The sequence below is a fragment of the Melitaea cinxia genome, chromosome 9 (assembly GCF_905220565.1).
Source record: "Melitaea cinxia chromosome 9, ilMelCinx1.1, whole genome shotgun sequence".
NCBI classification, from domain to species: domain Eukaryota; kingdom Metazoa; phylum Arthropoda; class Insecta; order Lepidoptera; family Nymphalidae; genus Melitaea; species Melitaea cinxia.
The window spans coordinates 13,724,993-13,747,578 of record NC_059402.1 but is presented as its reverse complement, the minus strand read 5'-3'; the positions used below and the strand labels follow the sequence as shown (position 1 = coordinate 13,747,578).

Below are 22,586 nucleotides of genomic sequence, written 5' to 3'. Positions count from 1 at the left end.
GCCATTGAGAGAAAAAAATGTAATCAATAAAGAAATTTAAAAATCAATACGGGCATTATGAAACAAATAATTAAAAAAAACTAACTTTAAAAAATCACAATTAAAAAAATTATTAAAGATCAAAATTACAATTCAAATCAAAATCAAAATTAAATTAATTAAATTTAAAAAATAAAATCAAATAAAGAGGAACATCACGAATATCATAACATCAATCAAAGATATATTAAATCAACATGCAATTTATTTAAATTTATTGAGGGATGAAAAATGACAATATTTATAAGCATATTATTATACTGGGCACACAAATTATTATACTGGGCACACACAACTTCTGTTGATAAACTTTATTTTATAAAATTTTGTTCTTGTAGCTGGGATGTAAAGTGTGATTTTATGTCTAGAATTCAAAAGTGGACACTTAAAATTTAATTTTGAAACCAAATATGACGAGTCAATTTATTGGTTCACAATTTTATACAACAGAACTTGATCTCGCTGAACACGCCGGTCAACGGCCAACATAGGTTGTATCAAAACATTCAAATTTTCCGAAGAAATTGTTGTTACATTCTTTAGGTAGCTGTATTTTGTGTTGCGTGTGTGTTTACGTTGTTTTGCCATATATGCTATAAACCCTCTCCCACTCCCTTATAACTTAGGGGTATGAAAAATAGATGTTAGCCGATTCTCAGACCTCCCCGATATGCACATAAAATTTCATAAAAATCGGTCCAGCTGATTCGGATGAGTATTGTAACAAACATTGTGACACGAGAATTTTATATATAAGACTAGCTGACTCGGCAAACGTTGTCTTCCCGCTAAACGCTATTTAAAAATAGGGGTTGGTGGTAGAAGGGTGAAAATTTAGAGTTGTATGCATTTTTCAACGCCAAATCATAATAAAATAAAGAATAAATAATTTATCTAAAAATTAAAAAAAATAGGGGTGGACTACCCTTAACATTCAGGGGGATGAAAAATAGATGTTCGATTCTCAGAGCTACCCAATATGCACACAAAATTTCATAAGAATCGGTCAAGCCTTTTCGGAGGAGTTTAACTACAAACACCGCGACACGAGAATTTTATATATAAGATTTATCTGGATGAGTAATCATATTGTCAACTCTATATGACTCATACAATACACACTTTAACTTACATATCTCTGATTATATTATAATGTAGTGTAGAGTATTCATTGCTTGTTTTTGTTATAATTTCGGTTACATATATAAATGTGTTTATTTTATATCTTTCACTAAAAGATAATCGGAGTATCACACGCATTGATTTTAAGAAATAATGCATGAATCGCGGTGCCTATATTACATCTTGATGTAACTTAGTGATTAAAGATTTTTGAATACACATAATTTAAATCAATTATTACAAACAATGTGTTCTCTTTATAATATTTGTATGCCTAATTGTAAAAAAGCTGTATAATAATACTAAAAAGAATAATTAGTTAAAATTTCAATTGATATTATAAGTTCTGAATAAACTCTGCAATTTATATAATTTCACAATAATTCAGAACTATCATATTTTTTTAAAATAATTTTGTCTACTTGTATGATAAAAAATATATTCGTACAAGTATTAAAGCAAGTATCGATAAGAAAATAATCAATAAAATGAAATCTTGGAGATAGAAACATTCGTTTTGTTACAAATTAAAATCAACCAGACCTGCGGTCTGACGTTACATTTTCTTTTGCTTGTTAAATTAGAAAAATGATCATTTTTTGAAAGGAGTACAACCTCGAATATTTATACATTTTTTGAAGAAGAACAGTCTTGTGTCTTGAACGCGGTACATTTACGAGTATACTGAAGGTCTTCTGATGAACTAGTGTTTTAGATTTAAAGTCGTTAATTGTTTTTTAATATCATTTGTGTGTTTTTGTAACTTTCTTTCTTTGTCTTATATTATATTGTAAGTATTATTCTGAAATATTTTCAAAATAATTAATCAACGGTTTTTAACGATTTTTTTTACTAGGACCTATATTTGTTACTGTTGGTACCTGGAACTTACACAGCATATCCTAAGGCAACATAATTACTTCGTAAAAGTCTACTCGAAAATGTTATTGAATTCTATATATCCTATTCTAAAGTTAGTAAAATTATAAAATAAATAAAATGTACTCACTCTTATTCTCATTAAATATCGTAAATAGCAATAAAATAATAGCACTATATTTTCCATCGCAAGCATTTAGCATTATTATATTTAGCAATGATTGATCAAGCGCTGCGTTTTTATCGTTAATTTACTACTTATCAATGTTTTGCGAATGATTGAGAACGATTTTGTCTGTATTATATAGTATGATGTTATGAATATTATTTATCTTTTTATTTTCAAGAAATCACAGGTTGGCTGGATAAGCTAATTACATTTGTATATGAATAATTGTACAAAAATTTTAAGTGCCATAAAGAATATATATATATATATATATATATATATATATATATATATATATATATATATATATGTTACCGGCCAAACCCGATTTCAGGACAAACTAGTTTTGCCTAGGCTAAACTAGTTCTTCCTATACGTGTTAGGATTAACTAGTATAACCTAGGCATAACTAGTTTGTCCTTAACCCGATAGGATAAACCAGTTTAGGCTAGTCCAAACTAATTTGTCCTAAGCCCGATAGGATAGACCAGTTTAGGCCAGGCCAAACTAGTTGATCCTGAGATAAGTACGCACACTTTAGGATAAACTGGTATGGCCTAGTCTAAACATTATAGTATATCAAGAAAGTCAAAATAAATGGATAAAGTGAATAAAATACTCTGTAATTGAAAAAATAATCATTTTTATTAAAACTATAATGATTCGTCGTTAAAAATTATGGATAATTGGTAATACAAACAATCATACTATAACAAATAATAAGTGTTTTTTAATAGAAGCAATAATCATATCTCAATTATTATAATTGTTATTTATTTTTACATGGTTTACTTTGGTGGCACTTAGAATTGCAGAGTATGAGTGCCTTCTTGCACTGGCATTTGTTTGTGGAACAGTTTTTGTAGCAGCTGCACCACACAAAACCTTGGCCTGATCCAACTGAATGTTTCGTAGCTGCAGTCCTTAACGATATTTCAGAGCCTTGGTTTACATCTGCTACCTCTAAAAAAGTTTGATTGCAAATGCCGAATTCTGATCTGAAAAAATAAAGTAAAAACATATTAGGTACTTTAAAATATCATTAATGCTTCAGAAAGATAGATAAGTAAGTAACAAAAAAAAAAAAAAAAAACCTGCAATATTGATTCGTCATTTTTCTGAAGAATAACTCCAATAATGTTTCTGAGATCACCTTTGCCTTTGTCAACATCTGGAATCGGTATAGTCACATTATCTCCAATGTTGGCAGGTGGATGAGACTTGTCAGAAGTAGCTTTCATTTTCTTAGCGTTTTTCACAAGATTTTCTGCTGCAGTTGTTCTAGCTTTATGAATGTCATTTTCAGATGAAGAAACTTTTTCTCGATTACTAACTTCGACAACGTTATCATTTCTATCTTCTGTTAGGTTAACATTACGATCATCTTTTATTACCTTCCTTAAATCATCTTCATCCTGAATATCATTTATGATTTCTTGCAGCAAAGAGGAAGTCGAAAGTCCTACTCTGGGTTCTATTCCAAATAATGCCTTGTATGGTGATTATTTTATCCCTGAATGGTAGGCGCGGTTTTTCGTGAATTGAACGTATCTCGAACCTTCTGACCATTTCGTCGAAACGTTGTCATTCATCCAAGACCCTATCATATTCTCAATATCTTGATTGGCACGTTCAACTGAGCCCTGGCTTTGACTATGTCTGGCAAGCTCACTTATAACATTATTTACAAATTCCCTACCGTTATCAGATTGAAGAATGCACAGCGTTCCTATAGTTAGAAATATATCTGTTAAGGAACGTCTCACATCTTTATTGCGTGGCAACTCTGCAACGGTTCACATCGTGTGGTCCGTGCCTAATTCATCGGTCATCGGTGTGAAGTGTTTATATAAACTGTGAGTGCAATAGACAATACAGTGGTGTGACAGAACGTTTAGTATAAAAGGCAATGATTTTGACATTTAAACTCTCTTTCCCATTTTTCTTCTCGTCGTGAGAAGTGTTTGCAAATTAATGTAATTTTGCAATACAGAATAATTAGTCTTAAATCTTTCATTTATCTCCAACTCTTTTCTTCAAACAACAACAACAATAAATACAAGCAAGTTAAGCAATGCAACGAAACAATATCATTCAAATGGTAAGCCACCTCTGCTGCCCTCTTACATTGTAGAGCGCGAAGCAGAACAAATTTTGTTAGATGGTCTTGGTAAACCATAATAAATTTAAAATTTCCATCTGGTTGTGTCTGAAAATCAATCAGATCTACCTGGCACCTACTATTCATTTTCGAATGAAGAATGGGCTTAGAGACTAATCCTTTTTTCTTCTTTGTTTTATTTTGATGACAGACACTACACATAGATAAATACAAGCTTATCATTTCTTTTGTGATATTGGCATATTTTTTTGATGTTTCGGCTAACATCCTGTCCCGAAATTTTTTTTAGACTGTTTAGACTAGGCCATACCAGTTTATCCTAAAGTGTGCGTACTTATCTCAGGATCAACTAGTTTGGCCTGGCCTAAACTGGTCTATCCTATCGGGCTTAGGAAAACTAGTTTGGACTAGCCTAAACTGGTTTATCCTATCGGGTTAAGGACAAACTAGTTATGCCTAGGTTATACTAGTTAATCCTAACACGTATAGGAAGAACTAGTTTAGCCTAGGCAAAACTAGTTTGTCCTGAAATCGGGTTTGGCCGGTAACATATATATATATATCTTTCATTATGGACACATGTCACTAGAGTTAACGAGGCGGAAAAAAAGTTTCAACCCTCAGTGCCTTTCAACAAAATTATCATACAAAAAACACAAACTTGACAGTGAGGTACATTTAGCCCTGAGCTATTTTTATTATTATTCATTATCAAAAAATTACTTTATTCACGTAGGCTTCAAAAGCACTTATGATTCGTTCTTTTATATTGTGATTTTGTACCCTTTCTGCGTATTACGACTCTTAGCGTAAAAAATACCTTTTTATATTTGGGTATACAATAGATTATGACAGAAGAGAGATTATTAAATAAAATGATCAAACCAAAAACAATATAATAAAGTATAAAATAAAATTATACCATATTTATACTATAATTTACAAGGAATATCGAGAAAAAAATTTTTTACGCATACAATTAACGGACTCCATATATTTGAGTATACAAGTCGAAATAAAACACTTATTTCACCAGACTACGACCCATATTAAATGTCCCACATACCGTGCTTCGGAACAGGGTCAAATGGGAGCATCCTGAAAAGCGATCATTATTCAAATTGTAGTGTAAGATGTGTGATCATACATATATATGTATATCTACTTGCTGGGGTATATAACGAATAATTAAAATTAATGTATGTCTTCAGTTAATCTATATTAATACGTATAATTAATTTTTTGTTTGCTTGTAACGGATAATTACAATAAATTAATATATAAAATTAATATTTAGGTTATTTTAGGGAGAATACGGAACAGCCAAAATCGTCTCATCAACTAGCGCGAAGCTGCAGGCGGAGAGCTATTATAAAATATACATATTTAAGACAAATTTTAACTTGCTTTTTAGAATTATATTAAAATTGGAACATTTATGAAAGTTTTAAATTTGTTTATTTCTTTAAAATGTATCTACTCTTCCAGTAGTGTTCATATTAATGTTTCTTAACTTTAAATTATTTTTCAAATATATTGTCATACGTATATTATAAAAATATATTTCAATAAATATTTCATACACCTACTTCAAAACTATTACAGTTTTATTTCTAAAATTTTAGATCAGTAATATATTTTGTACTACAACTGTTCCAATGAAACAAGTGTGGCAGATTAATCTAGTCATTTTAGTATTAAAAACGTTACTACCATTAATTTTCCCTAGATGTGGTGCATTAGCCTTAGCTTATAATTAACTTATAAAAATTAGGTGTATATATATATATATGTAAGTCTCATAAAAACTACGCATCATTTTCAATAAGACAGCAGCCATGAATCACACTTCAGCTTTGATACGTTATCAAGTGATAACGAATGTGTTAAAGGGAACAATACAATGTGAAAATGAAGTGTCTAAATTTACAATTTTTAAAAACTATACGTTACGTACGTCTTACATAAGACTTCCTCTAGACTGCTTCCTTCTAGACCAAAGTTATACTTTTTAATATCATCATTTATAAACGACTTAATCTTGTATTTTTGCTAAGTTTCTGGATGATCTCCGTTTAGCTATAAGACCGCCTGTTGTGAATTTCTTTTTTTTTTCTTAGAATGAAATATATAATCTTACTAGCGAACCCAGCCACACGTTGCTGTGGCTCAATAAGTATAATTTATTAAAATATATGTAAATTCTATATTCAAACACGCCATCTATAATCTAGAAACAGAACGGCGCTATCAACCGGATATCTGTGCATCTAGATGCCAAACCGCCATCTTATACCGAAATAGAAATACGGCGCCATCTACCGGATATTTGTGCAATTATTAGCGCCATCTATTAGAATTTTATAGAACCAACCGATAAATACACACTAAAGTCATATAATAAACATTTAATTTGCAATAACAAATACTGAGATCAATAATTGAGATAAAAACTACCCTCTCTCAAGTTGGACTAAATTTTAATAACAGATGCTTACAAAATTTGGTATAAATTGGCTAAGTAGTTTCGGAGTTTATCGCTAACATACATTGTGACACGAAATGTTTATATATAATTAATAATTATATAGATATCGTTCATTATATCGCTAGGTTTTTTTTTTCGTGTGTACTAAGTAATATATTTACCTTAAACTTTTGTTTTAATGTTATTTTTTATTCAACGACAATTCTATAGAGTCTAGTAGAGTGCTTCTGAGTTGAGCTAAAAATATATCCTAAAGGTTTTTATAAAAAAAATAGGTTATTTTAAGCTTTAGCTTACGCGCACGTGGATTTTATTGTTAGAACTATTGCTGTTTTATTTTTATAGCAATGCAGGAGATGAATCCAAGCGAAGTCGATCAAAAAAGATTTCGAAATCACCTCTCGGTATAGACCAGCGCGAAGTCGAGAGAATTAGTAACTATTGATGATTATAATAAACCTTACACACGCCACCAGGAAAACTTCGTTGTAATAACAACAACAGCCCTAACATGTGAATGCAAATCTATACATATTGGTTACACTTAAATTGTAAATACAAATTGGGGTAAAGAACTAAATTATTTCTATAAATTAACATAGTAGCGAAAATAATAATATAACAACTAATGTTTAAGGAAACAAAACTCAAAACGGACCACAGCTGGGTAATAGACTCTATATCTTTTATTTATTTATTTATTCTTTATTGTACACCACACAGAGTAATTTCATACAGAATTGTAAAGAAAAAAAAAAGTATAATGCACAATGAGGCGGCCTTATCGCTCGATAGCGATTTCTTCCAGGCAACCTTAGGGTTAGGATTAGAGGAAAAAAAAAAAAAAGAAATAAGTAGGTGGTGTATAATAAACGTACATCAAACAAAATAAGATACAACTAATACAAATAAAATATATATGATAAACTATTCAATATTCCTATAGGTATAAATATACACGTACATAACAATAAAATATAAGTACACGCTAAATAATACACACATACATATATACATACATACAAACATTTATACATATATATAATTAAGTCCTATTAAGAGACAGATAATGGTCTTTTACGAGTTTTTTAAATGAACCAATGCTTTGAGCTTTGCGAATATGTAAGGGTAAAGTATTCCACAAAATAATAGCCTGAACAGCAAATGAACCTCGATAATATTTGGTCTTATGTACAGGCATTCTAAGCGTAAGATTTCCAGACGAACGAAGTACTTTACTGTGATCTCCAACGAATTCAAATTTGTTCTTCAAGTATAAAGGACTAGTTGGTTTAAATAGTACACAATACAGAAGTGAGAGAATGTGTAAATTTCGGCGAAGACGGATAGGAAGCCACTTAAGCTTAGAGCGAAAGTCAGAAATGTGATCGAATTTGCGCAATCCAAATATGAATCGGATTGCAACATTTTGAAGCCTCTCAAGTTTATTAAGTTGATCTTCAGTTAGGTTGGTATAGCTTGCGTCAGCATAGTCAAGAACAGGCAGTAGTAAAGATTGTGCTAACATAGTTTTAGTAGGAATGGGAAGAAATGACTGCAAACGTCTCAACGAGCTTATGGCCGCGAATGTCTTTTTACTCAGTTCTTTTATATGATTGCTCCATGATAAGGTTGGGTCTAAGTAAATGCCTAAATCCTTTACAGAGGTGCAGTAAGGTATTACAGAAGAATTATATGTTACAGAAGGAAGGCTACCCCAATCAACTCTCGACATATATATATCTCTCCTATCTGTGTATACCTAATTACCTATATTTGAGCTAATGACAATTTCGCTATCCTTATCAAGTACTCGTGACGACAATCGAAAGAGACAGCTAAGCAGTAGTGAGCACACTACACTTTTTCACTGATGTAAGGCGCAGCAGGATCTCCCGCTCAAAATCTGGAGCAACCAGACTGGGGCAAAACCTCGACCCTACAGACGATCACAGCTCAATAATACTGCATTGTGTGTGTATGTGTTCCTGTGGTAAGGTGACCGGAATTCCTGGGGGGGATTGGAGTAGAGTCGTCAACGCGTTTGCATTGTTTATGGTGTTGTAGGCTATAAGCTTATTATTATTATTATTATTATTATTACTAGTTGTACAAAAAACTCTCTGAAGTACGATGGTGTAACTCAGAAAGACCAGAAACAAATATTTTTATTCACACATATATCTACTCCTGGCTGTAATCGGATTGTCTGCGATAATTGGTACTTATGCACCACTAAACCAGAACGGTTGTGTTTCAGCAAAGGGCCATTTTTGATAAGTGAAAGCAAGTTTCATAAAAACGACCAATAAAAGCCTCACAAATAACAGTATAACGACATAAGAAAACGTCTTCAATATCAGCTATAATTATCATATAATGATATATCATCACTTATTTATTAATGAGCTTTCTCTAGTATTAAGGTGCTTTTTTAACCGTGATTATCTGATGTCAAAAACTAGATTATATACAATTTATTAAAGATATGCCATAGAATCGCCACTTGATTTGTAAAAGCCTAAAAGATTTATTAAACAATAAGGTTTTTCATGTTGATTTTATTTTTCTTTTTCTTTACTGAATATACCTAAATACGAAAAAACGCAAGAGGTTAGCGCTACTTCCCAAACAAATCTATATGCTTTGTTATATCATTTTATTTTTAATACATATGTATACAGATTTTATGTTACGTACAAGTTTTACGAACTGATGTTTGCACAGTAAAATCAATTTATCCGTCCGAAGCTACCGGTACTTATACCTGCTCGTAATATCTGTCAGCTCAAGAGGCTTATACAGAGTGTGAAGTGCAAAATGATTTAAGCGACGAATTATTAATTTATATGTACACCGTACGTCAGCTACGTGTGGAGACGTTGAGAAAATGGTTTCACCGCTGGAGTCGTTCGATGTAAATGAATTTAAATATAAATAAAAGTGTTACGGAATCGACCCCACCTACAAACTATATTCCGATTATCGCCCGCCGAGATTATTTTTACCTTAGCGAGAACGCGTGTGGGTGGGTCTGTTCTTACTTGTCTTACTTATAACATTTGTTTTTAATTACCTACATTGTTAGACTGTCTTAAACATACTCTCATGTTCTTCGTCTTTTTCATCCAACGTAACATTGGTGAAATAATAACCTGTACCTCTGTATACTTGTCTTTATTTTATACACACTAAAATATAAATTTTTGTAATTTCGTATGAGTCACAGTTTTTACGTAAACTACTTTCGTAAACGTTTTCTTATTACAAGTCAATCATAACACCTTGTTCAATTATTGTACATCTTAATTTATGGAATACTTTTTTCCCATATTTTAGGAGTACATTTTTTCAAAACTTAGATACTAAAACAAATTCAAAGATAAAAACTAAAAAATTTAATCTCAAAAAAATTCATAATTTCTAAACACTATGTTACGATGTGCGCGTTACGCAACCTTAAACTTTTATTTATGAATAAATATCATAGAAAAATACAAACTAATTATGAATATTATCAACGGATATAATATTGATAGAAAGCGTCTACTTCCGGACCGTATAAACATTCACATATCGAATAAGTTTCGACTGTGATCGAACGACGAATCGTTACGTGAACTCGTCGGAATATTTTCGTCTGAAATTGCGACAGACGAATTATGTGCCTAGACTTTTACGACGAAATTTATGACTAGCGTATCGAATCGTTAGCACTATTTTTAACGACACATTTACGCATAAGGTTTTCTTAAAAATATATCCAAAGAAATAATTATTCGTTGCTAATTATTTTCTGATACTTGTATTTCTGATTTCAATTTTTGGTTTTCTTTCACATACAGAAAACCAGTCTCTTATAACCAAAGATCAGGTAGTTCAAACTACAATACGAGTTATTGGTCTCATATTATTAATATAAAATTATTAACATTGTATTGAAAAATTTCGAGGAGTAATAGTTGCGTTTCTTGCTAATCTTCTTAGCTTTACATTAATTACAATTCATTAAATATTTTACTTTTCTGTAAAAAACGATTCAAAAGGGTATTTAAAGCGTAGTAATAAAGATTTTTTTTCAAAAAATTTATTATTAATATTTTTACAACAGTAATTCTGAGAACTGATTGTGATTATGAAATTTTCTTGATTAACTGATAATTATATTGTTCAATTGAATATAATTAGTAATAATAAAGTCAGTTTCCTCATTTAACGTTATTTTTAAGCAAGGTTAACAAAACGATTTCTAAAACTTTAAGTAGAAAATACACTGTTTACAAATGAGAATGTTTGTACGTTTATTGTTACGAAAAAACAATTAAAATGTGTTTTTTTTTTAGTATGACTGACACACGTTGGAACAGTTTGCACTGAACCTGTTTTTTGCTCCGAGGGCTTTCGTTTGGATTCCCGTCCGGACTCTGAGAAAAGTCTATATATTTCTTTGTATATCTATCTACATTATACATTTATAAAAAAAATGTATGTGTGTGTTACACATGAGTTCACGCATTTTTGGCGCGAACTTGTGGAGGCCTATGTCCAGCAGTGGACTGTATAGGCTGTAATGATGATAATGATGAAAAAAAAATGTATCGATATCAGCCGTCTGCTACCTAAAACAGGCATTAAGTTGCCTACTTAGGAACAGTCGACCGTGTGTGTATAATAAATCATCTTTATTTATTTCTATGTATTTAAAACCCCTACCTATATGATAAAATCGTGTAACTAAAGTATTTTAGAGTTAATATTTTAGCTACAACATAAAAAATACAGTAAATATGTAATTTTCACGTGGTTTCTCTGTTTTATATAAGCTTTCAAATTAACATGGTTAATTTTATTAGTAAAATTATTTAATTACCATGGCAAATATCCCGTTTTAAATAGTTTTCTGTTTTGTATTTCTGGAGCTATTTTCCTCAATGACGTGGCTGTAAGCAGAACCTGGCTTACGTTGTTAGCTAAGATAGAAATGATCACGCAATTTTACCCGTTTAATTCCCGGTCACGTGATAATTTCGAGGTAAGTATTAGTCTATTTTTATTCGAAACCTTTATATATATATTCGTGGTAAATTTCGTCTGGATCAATTCAGTACTTTATAGTGTTCTTACTTGAAAGTGTGAACATTCTCGAATTTTCGAATTTTTATAATACATGTTAGTAAAATTTACCCATAAACATACAAAAAATAGAATTTTCGACAAATGTTAATAAATTTTTATTATGTATATAGTATAGTATGTATGAAACCAGATATAAATTTCAAATGAGTACGGTAGCGAGTTTACACTTTACAGTAACCGTTATAAAGAAAAGATTTGAAATATGTACCAACGGTTCAATTTATATTTTAAAAATGATTGTGTATTTGTAACACATTCAATGCAATCTTGATTCTCGATATAATAAAACTGAAGGGAATTAGAAAATATTCGTTACACGAAGTATTTTTTTATAAATAAGGTTTATTATTAAAAGTCCGGCTTTAATATTCAAAAACCTATTCGTTGATATTACGAGCCGTTAAATTTCGAATAAAACGTTTGAATGAAATGAAAATTTCTATATGAACGAAATCGCGGACAATTATTTCATTCAAGTTAGTTATTTAGATTTGGATATTCCTTCCGGCTTATAATAATCTGCAATTTTTGAAAAATCATATTGTAAAGGCACACTTATATTGTATGGAATGTTACGGGATAAATCTGTGAAATCGAGGAAATCGTTATATTAAGGCTCCATATTAATAATAACTTTAAACTCCATTATGTCTCGAGTTTGATATTGAGACGAATGAACGATAAGCAGCGTTTGCTACAATAGATATATTAAGTACAACCTTCCGCAGTTACGAGCTTTTAAAAATTTTTGCGTTTAATATGCTGGGTATTTAATAATTAGTACCTGGGTGACCGAGCCTAGCTCGGTATTTTTAGTAAATCGTGTTTTTTGGAATTCATATTTAAATTCGAATTACATATTTATAAAATATGAATAATATTTTTTTTAAAATAACGAGTGCAATTAAAAAAAAGGAAAAAAATAATTGATCAGGGACATTGGGATTTGAACCATGATCTCCTCGGTTGATCCCGACCGGCCGATTTCCCACCGAGCTATTTCAACTTTAATGACAGTTGCGAAATTTACCTTCGTATTCTAACGATATTGTAGCTATTTTTTCACTCCCTAAAAACAGGGATAAAACGTCATTTTCTAAAAATGAATCCTAGTGAGATGGATTTATCTCCCCCGAAACCTCCTATATACTAAATTTTATGGAAATCGTTGGAGCCGTTTCCGAGATTCAGATTATATATGTATATACAAGAATTGCTCGTTTAATAGTATAAGATACAATTTAAATTAAAAACGCAAATAATGGAACTATTAGAAATTTAAAACGGATACATATAAGCCAGTATAGCCAGATATTTGGGTAAAAGGATAACTTCTATTACAAATCTTGATGTCGTATCATTAAAATGATATTTATGTGAAGTAGGACTTATTTAAAACCATTTACAAAGAAATCCTTCAAAAGAAGTCACGATAAAATTTATTGAATTAATTTGTTTTCTTATTAATCACTAACTACTAACTACAATAGCAACGTTCCAAAGAAAATTAAATTATACAAAATAATAAATAATAAATAAAATATCTACACAATACACACGGTCGTCTGTTCCTAGAGTAAGCAACTTAATGCTTGTGTTATAGGTAACAGCCAACTGGTATAGCTACATTTTTTTTTTCGACAAACTTACTAATAAATAATACATTTATAAATATATAAATAAATATTTATATTACACCCAGACTCAGGGTGAGAATCGAACACGCAACCCTCGGAAGGAAAGAATGCAGGGTCAATACAAACTGCGCCAACGGACTAGTCAAAATATTATCAAGGATTGGCCATCGTTTAAAATTGAAACGTTACATTAATCAATTGTTTTTATCTTGGAGACGCTTTGAGGAAAACGGAAACAACGATGTAGTCGAAACAGTAACAAAAAATCAAAAAGTTCTAGACAGGTCTTGATGGAGTATAGGGCAAAAGGAAAATCTTGTTCAAAATCTGGAGCAACCCAACCAGGAAAGAACGTCAATCGTACAGAAGATCGCAGTCAACTAATCCTACGCTCAAAAGTAAACTAGCCAGATCTCTTCGACTCAAAACTGGCACTGTGTCGACAGCAGAGAAATGGTTGGTACCCGCTTACAATCAAACAGACCGTAAGCTTGTTTGTCATACTTGTGGTATAAAAAAAGACTGTCCAATCAGGTTTCAATTTATCCGGACAAGTCAAAAAATTATTTATCTCCGGATTCCTGGCATGTCAGATTACTCATACACATCTGAATATTACTTCGTATTAAATGTATTTAAACTTTAATAACAGGATTATTTTATCACTCGTTCATCGTGCGATATAATGTGACTACATTTTTTTTTTACAAAATTAAACGCTTCAGACTATTAAAGAAATCCAGTTACCGGTCGTTAATACAATTAAATGAAGATTTCATTTAGGTTAACGTATTATAGAATCGTACGATTTTCACTTCAATACTTTATAATCCTGAATCGTTATTTGTTTATAAATGTACCTACTAGAATATTTAGCTAATTGAGGAATTTTGGGGTAGTTATGCTATACACGACGAGTTGGGCAGTACTTTTTAAGACCTAATTTAGTAGTTGTTGATCTCTATCCCGCACGAATGTTACTGATAAGAGTTATCAGCAGGAGGTAAAACAGTTCTTTCGCACTTGTTTCCTCTCAACTAATAAACTAACACTTTTTAGGTTACAATGTGAAGTTTAATATTAAAAACGAGTAAATAAATCGGTGAGACAGGCCCTTAGCTGAAGAACATTACGGACAATATTATTCGTAAGACCGTGCACCAGAAACAGTAAACTAAAAATAGTAGAATTTTATGGCTACGCGCGAGGTGGACTGCAACTTTTGTGTATTGACGAATACAATTTGATCGAGAGAAATTGATTGAATAACAACAAGTTTGATCTAGATCAGTGCAGTCTAGATGTCATTAAATATAAGTGGATTACATATATATTATAAATACCTACTATTCGTTTATGAATAGTAATTAATTTTTATGATCTTCTACAAAAAACTAATAGAATCCTATAAATCATACTCCGCTAAACCTTTCATACGGGTCTTATCATATCTTTTGAGAATCTACATATCAATACTATGGCAGCTATTTTACCTGTATGTATTGAAGATTCCTGTAAAGAGAACACGTGTTTCCTCAGCTTTTGTTAACTCAATCTTAAGAAGAACGTTTTGTCAAATATTACAACAGTGAGGAGTCCGCCACGTAGAAAATAAGACTCACTTTGAACTTTCTTTTTCAAAATGTAGACATAAGGATTTACCAGAAGGATCTAAGACTTAAATAAACACTCACCAAAGGCATAGATTTCTGAACCGGAGGTTCGGGCGGCGGGCCCCTTGTTTTGGCTTCACTCGGCTGTCTCCTGACCATGGGTCGAGTTGGTGGCGGTTCTTTGGGTTCTTTCTGCTCCCTATTAGCTAAGGCCTCTGATATAGCGGCAACAACGTTGGCGTTATGAGGCGCATAACTTCGTGTCTTTTCAGGTGATTTCGGTATTTGTGCGGAGGGCATCTTCGGTGCTTCAGAACGTACTTGGCCGTTTGGTGTTACGGTACCTACGACGACAAATTGATATTAGTTTGACAGACAAACAAGGATACAGACCACGTGATTATCTGGGGTCATTAACAAAGGTCAATGTTATTCATTATTAAAAGTTGAGTTTATGTAAAGGCCGTCCGTAAAATACGTCAAGCGGAATTTTGATATTTTGGACACGCTTTGTCACGTTAAGTCATAATGTTAGTGACCCTCTAACAAACATTGCGTCGCAAAAGATCACTCCCCACATAATTAAATATAGCATATACATTTAAAAAAAAATTTCCCTTTGTTATATATCCTCATGCTGAGCAATGGACCAATCATTCCCATTATTTGCGAACGTATTTTATAGACGACCCAAAAATCAGCGAGTTTCTAATCTAGCAAGGCTAAGTTTTCAAGTGCCTAATTTTTTAATAAATAATTTTATTTTCGTCGACTCAAGGAAATATTATCATATCATGGCATCTTGAGATAAATTCTGAGATTAACAAATCACAAATCTTTCGAAGAGCAAAAAGTATTAAATCCTAATTCTTACCCTTTATAAAAGAGAAAAAGTTTAACTGGTTGTGGAATTCTATTATCTCGTTTTTCATGCTTTGTACTATGTTGTACATACAATTAAAACGGTAATTTATAAGATAGAGTCATTGACTTTATAAATTTATTTACACTCCCAAATCATCCCAGAGATGCTTGCATCTTCACAGTCAATATAAAAATTATTGTTAGCATAAAAATACAAGTATCCCATTATTGATAGAACAAAATATTGCTTGCAGCTTTTGTTAATATGACATGAATGCTAAACATTTTTGAATATCATATCAAAAATTGATCACTCCAGCGGGATTCGAACCCGCACGACCGCACGATTCGAACCGACACGTTCAGTCGGAGACGCGGGTTCGAATCCCGCTGGAGCGATCAATTTTTGATATGATATTCAAAAATGTTTAGAATTCCTAATGTGTGGGTAACACAAAAATAAAATCGTACATATGACATGAATGCTTCAAAATGAGACGTCTCTAATTCTTTTTGATTGACTACTGGTCTCTGGAAGTTCAACGGTCTAACTCAATAGACTATCTCTGAATGCTAATTCTAAATCACATTAGATCATTTTATATTTTTCTCTATTTTTTTACTTTTATGATCACTGACACTATTCATGATTTATAAGCACTCTCAATACTTTTTTTGCATGCATGTTGTGCCAAATTTTGAGAACTCTAAATAGCTGACAAAAAACATAGTAAATATAACCTTTAACATATGAATTGTAATGTATTTATTTTGGAATAGTTATTAACCGACTTCAAAAAAGGAGGAGGTTACCCAATCCGACCGTATATATGTATATTTTTTTTTACGTATGTTCGGGGATAACTTCGTCGCTTATGAACGGATTTGGATAATTCTTTCTTTGTTGAAAAGGAGCTATCCCTGGTGTGGTACCATTATAAGAAAAGCGGGATTTGATGATGGGATCCCAGAGAAATCGAGGGAACTTCTTGGAAATCTGCATAACTTTTTACTGGTGTACCGATTTTGATAATTTTTAATTTAATCGGAAGCCGTGTTTATCATGTGGTTTACACATTTAAATTTTATCGAGATCTGATTAAAACTTTTGAAGTAATCTTTGATAATGTGTATTTACTTGACTAATTTTTTGTCTACCTATGTTTTTTTTTTGATATCGCAGGGGAACCCATTTACGGGTGATATCCAGGACGCCCGAGTAGGTTTACTTGACTAATTTTTCGTCTACCTATGGTGTATTACTTGTCGATATAATTGAAGTCGGTTATTTTCGTTTGCCTACAAACACATTTATTACTTATATTATTAACAAGACATGGTGTGCTGTGATTGATTGAGCGTAAATAAATATACTGTGTTACATTTTCATATTTCTAAGTGTAGTGTGTCCTTTGGGTAGAATTGTTAATATATCAAAACAAATTATTTTTCTATTCCATTTAAGTTAGTCGGCTAATAAGATAATTTAAAAAACAATTTATAGAAACAATAATAAATAGCAATAATACATCTAAAGAATATAATATACATGCTAATCTGGGAGCATAAACCATATTAGCGTACATTAAAAATAATGTATTTTTGTATCACAGTATATTATAGTTTCAGTTGATCACTTACATACAATTCGATATTGAAATAATTTTTATTCTCATAATAGTTATTAAACTGACACCTATAAAATAACTTAATTTATTGTAGATGATCTTCTAAAGTTTATCTAAAGAAAAATATCAATAATTGCTTCAATTCATTATTACAGCAAGTTTAACAAGATTGACTTTATTTTAGGTTTTATTAAGTTCATAGTTTTAATAGAAACAAAGTATAAAGCAATTTATATTTGCTTATTTTATTAAAAATTAAAAACATCTAAAATATATGTTGGTGTAAATTCCTTATGTGTTGAGGTTATTGAGTGTTGATGTTTTAAACAATATTTATATTTTTATATAATACATATTTTTATTTATAAAATTATAAGTTTTTAAATGTAAATGTACTTAAATAATTACTATTTTCTACACATATATACAAAAAGTGAATTTGAAACTATTAGGACTTTCACAATTTCACCTATTAGAGTTTACTTTTATTTTTGTGTCCAAAGTTAATGCTATTTCTTTATGTATACTAATATTATAAAGAGCAAAGATTTTATTGTTTGTTTGTTTGCATTGAATAGGCTCCCAAACTAAAACCAATTTGAAAAATTCCTTCACTATTAGGAATTTTACACTATCCTCGGGTGATATAAAAAAATCATTAAAATAAAAATAAATTCATTTTTTTTGGTAGCCTGATCTAAATAGAAGGGTTTATTTATGTGTGTGTATAATAATTGTTAACTATGAATTTTTTGTTAAAGACCCGTGCAAATCTGGGAAGGGCTGTTACAAATACAATGTATATAATAGTAATGCAATCTTATATTGCACATATCACAATTTTTAAAAAACTAAATATAATACTATATTTTAAACTAATTACATGTATAAAAAAATATAAGCAGACTATAATGTCACATGGACAATTTTGACATAATATTATTTAATAAATATTAGTAAATTATATAAAAGTGTGATAAAATATATATATAAGGTTGTGACTAAAAATGTAAGATTTAGATAAGGGTTGATAAATGATATGTTGTTGGAGATACTGAAGCAGTATTATCTTTTATCTATTCTCGACAATTACTTTAAGGTACATATCAACAATATACTATATTGTATGTCCTATATATTTCTTAATTTTTTTTTTTTTTTATGTAGGTGCTCTATTGGTGTTAATTATGACTGACAAACTAGTAGTAATGAATGATCTCACCAGCTAATTTCCCTGTAGGCCTCAACTTAGGCATGCCTCCAGCAAATAATCCTCCAAGACCGGGCATAGCCCCTGTTCCCCCATTTGGCACTGGAGCAGCACTCCTTACCCCATTCCCTACTGGTGATCCACTGCTAGGAGCATTTGACACTTTTCCAGGAATATAAGGTCCACTCTTGTCTACTGTTACAGTCTTTTTTAATTTCGCCCCTTGTCTAATTGAACTTAATAAAGCGTTTCTGTCGTTAGCAGACCCGGCTCCACCTTTCGAACCGCCGAAAACTGGGGGAGGTGGTGGCCCGGGTGGTGGCGGAGGGCCAGGAGGAGGCGGAGGTCTCGGTGCCATGGCTCAAACTATGCACAAAATGCCATCAGACGTTGATCACTAAACTATTTACTTTCGACTGTAGCACACCCGATGTCCTCACAACGCGAATGCACGATGACACTGACGCGCGATAATAACATTCAACCAACGATACGTCACTCCACACCGACCCATGCTAATTTACATAAAGCTAAGAGCCTTGCCCCGAAAGATTAATCATTGTAGGAAGTACGTATGCACGAGAAATTGTTTTTAACAGGTATCACCTCATTTTCATACGAAGAAATGTAGTTTATTGAACACCGACAGTAATAGTCAAAGCAATATGAATATTATAGAATTTTACTTCAACTTTACAAAATTTCACTTATCAGATTTATCTAAACTGACAAAGACAAACAGTGAACGAATAAAATTCATCCAATTCACAAATCGCAATATGGCGGCCACAGCTGTCATTCACAATGTTGCTATTAGAAATATTAGTTTATTTAGTAGAATTTATAGAAAAAAAACAACAAACATTAACTAAGCAACTACTTTTACTAAGCTACCTAGTATAAACTCATTATTCTCGTTTAAATTTTTCAAATAATTAAATACTAAGAATATACTCAACAACTATAAGCTTATGAATCTTTTGTGTAATAACGTTAAATTTAGGTTTTGTGTTGACAAAGCACTGGATTAACGTAATTTCTATATAACTAGTAAATATTTTTAATTGAACGTTGTGCAATTGTTTTATATTAGCTATTACTTATTGTACAAGCTCTAGCTTTTTATGTAGCAACCGTATGTGAAAACTTTTAAATGGTTTTTTTTATTTTCTTTTTTATGTAATTAGCTTTAAACTATGTCTCTGTAGACTGTCTGTTTTCCAAATAAATCAAAATAAAATAAAATAAATAAAATAAGGTGCCGTAAAAGGGAAAATACAGGATGTATCTACTACTAATATGCACTTAACAGTTAGCGGGGTAGTATTATTGATTTAAATACACATTAAAATTACCCGCCAACCCGCAATGGAGAGGCGTGGTAGATTAAGCTCCAATCCTTCTCCTACATGGAAAAAAGCCTATGATGCCCAGTAGTTGGAATTTACAGGCTGAATCGTGATAAAATTATAACCTTATTGTTTTCTTTTCGACAAAAGTGTGTAAATTAGGAGATAATATGCAAAAACAAAATTCTAGTACAGTATCTCCAAACTTACAGATAATTTGATCTTAATAAAAAACTTTTGTATATTATTTTCTTTATTTCTTTACATTTATTATATAATCATTAAAAATCACAAAAAAAGTTAAGCATTTTCTTGCAGCGTTTTAAAAGAAAATAAAAATACTGGAAAAACTTAAACTGTTCCTCTTCTTATAGTACCCAAATAGATTTATAATTTAAAGATAATTTTAGAATGTTAGTTTACTGAACTAGCGCCTGCTGATACAGTTTGATCAGGATGCATTGATGTATATTTAATAAGATTAGAGTCATAACTGGCTTCACTACCACCTTGAACAAGAAGTGCAGCCTCCATATTTGCTCGCTCCTCTGCAGCTCGCTCTTCACTAATTCTTATGTCTCTTTCAACTTCAAGTTCCTCCTGCTCCTGTGCACGTTTTTCTTTTAATTCCATATTCTCTCTGTATTTAATAAGACGTGCAGACAGGTACTTTATAGGATCATATGGCAGGTGTAAAATAACATCAGCTATACATTCACGTAACGCTGCTGCCACAGTCGCTTTCAGATATTTAAAATCTTCAGTCACAGGAACGTCATCTGGACAAGGGTTGAAAATGTCTAAATGACTTCTTATACGGACAAGATTTCCAAGGCCATCGTTTTCATATTCACTAATGGAATCTGCTTCTCGATAAATATGTTTTCCATCGCTATTAATATAGTAACGACCATAATTATCATAATAATAAATTATCCCGTCTCGTTCTTCCTTTATTTTTAATAAAATGCCTGAAGAATCCATTACATATTCACTAGCTGTATCATGAGCTTTATATACTCGTTGTCGTGTTTTTTGATCAATAAAATATCGACCACATTCATCATAATAGTAAATATGTTGTTCATCATCTTTCAAAGGTACAAGTATATTATGCTCATTAGGTTGGTATAATTTTTCATCATCTGGTATCTTGTAAATTTTTCGACTATGTTCATCAATATAATATGTACCTAGATCATCATTAAATTCTTCTTTCATATCTACAGCACTTAGAATGGAGATGATTGACTTATGACTGCGTTCTCCAAAAACCGCTAGATCCCATATATAACATAGTTCAGTGACCAAACCTTCCCGCTCTTCAGTTGGCAAAGAGTGATTGAATATTCGGAGTTGATAAAAATCTTCACAAGAACAAATTTTGTCCTCGTCTAACTCTCCCAGTTGCAAATCAGCTACTTCATTTAATTTTCGTAGCGTAGTTTTCAGATTCTCTAATGAAGCTAATCCTCTCTCTAAATATTCTTTTTTATGTTGCAAGGCCAATAAAGCTGCTGAATTTGTTTCTCCTTGTAATCTCGAAATGCGATCTTCTAATAAATTTATTTTCTCTACTACTTTGCTAATTTCTAGTTTATGTACGGCTGTGCAACGTATCATCGTACTCAATTCCGTACCCTTTTCATTTAGATTTTCTAAAACTCTATGAGCTGAAGGTGATTTTGAAAATTTTAATTCTTCAACAATTTGTTGTAATGTTTTTGTCAAATCGCCAGTAAGGCTTACACTAATATACTTCGTTAAATGACTAGCTAACCCATCATTTATTTTATCAATCCAGTTAAGTAGTTCGTCTAAGTTATCCTTTACTTTTATTTTAAATTCGTCATTACTATCATAACTCCTAAAACACTTTAATTTGTTCCAAAGAGTTTGTATAACTTCCTTATGCATTTCTTCAACTATTTCTATGTCAGCTGAGAGATATGCTTGGTTTTCATTTGATAATGATGATCGGTATTTCGACATATAACGTTGATAATATTTAAGACGGTTTGACATAGCATCTATCGTATAACTCACCGCTTCATATACTTCTTCTCTTGAAATATCGTTCAATCTCTTAGCAAACTGTTCTAAATCTCGAATAGCATATAACCATTGTATATGGAAATCGACAATAATATCAATTATTTGCGTTTTCGATTGTTCTAGAAGAGCGGACCGCATTAAACACATTGCATTAAATATGTTATCGGAAAAATCCTGTTGAGTCAAAAAAATAACTGGTGTTTCATAGAAATATTTTACTTCCTTTGTAATATCGAAAAGAAATTCGACACTTTTTTCTTCATCCATTACTATTT

General features: G+C 31.3%; 1 protein-coding gene across 1 annotated transcript in view; it reads right to left on the bottom strand.

Moving 5' to 3' along the window:
• The window catches only part of LOC123656250 (verprolin-like), a 31,488-nt gene extending 11,779 nt beyond the window's left edge, over window positions 1-19,709 (bottom strand). The window contains exons 1-2 of the mRNA XM_045591956.1: window positions 18,920-19,709; window positions 15,287-15,549 (exon numbers count right to left, since the gene is read on the bottom strand). Coding sequence (XP_045447912.1) covers window positions 15,287-15,549; window positions 18,920-19,265 — 609 coding nt within the window. The 5' untranslated portion in view covers window positions 19,266-19,709. The remainder of the gene's footprint in view (window positions 1-15,286; window positions 15,550-18,919) is intronic.
• Between the last annotated feature and the right edge of the window lie 2,877 nt (window positions 19,710-22,586).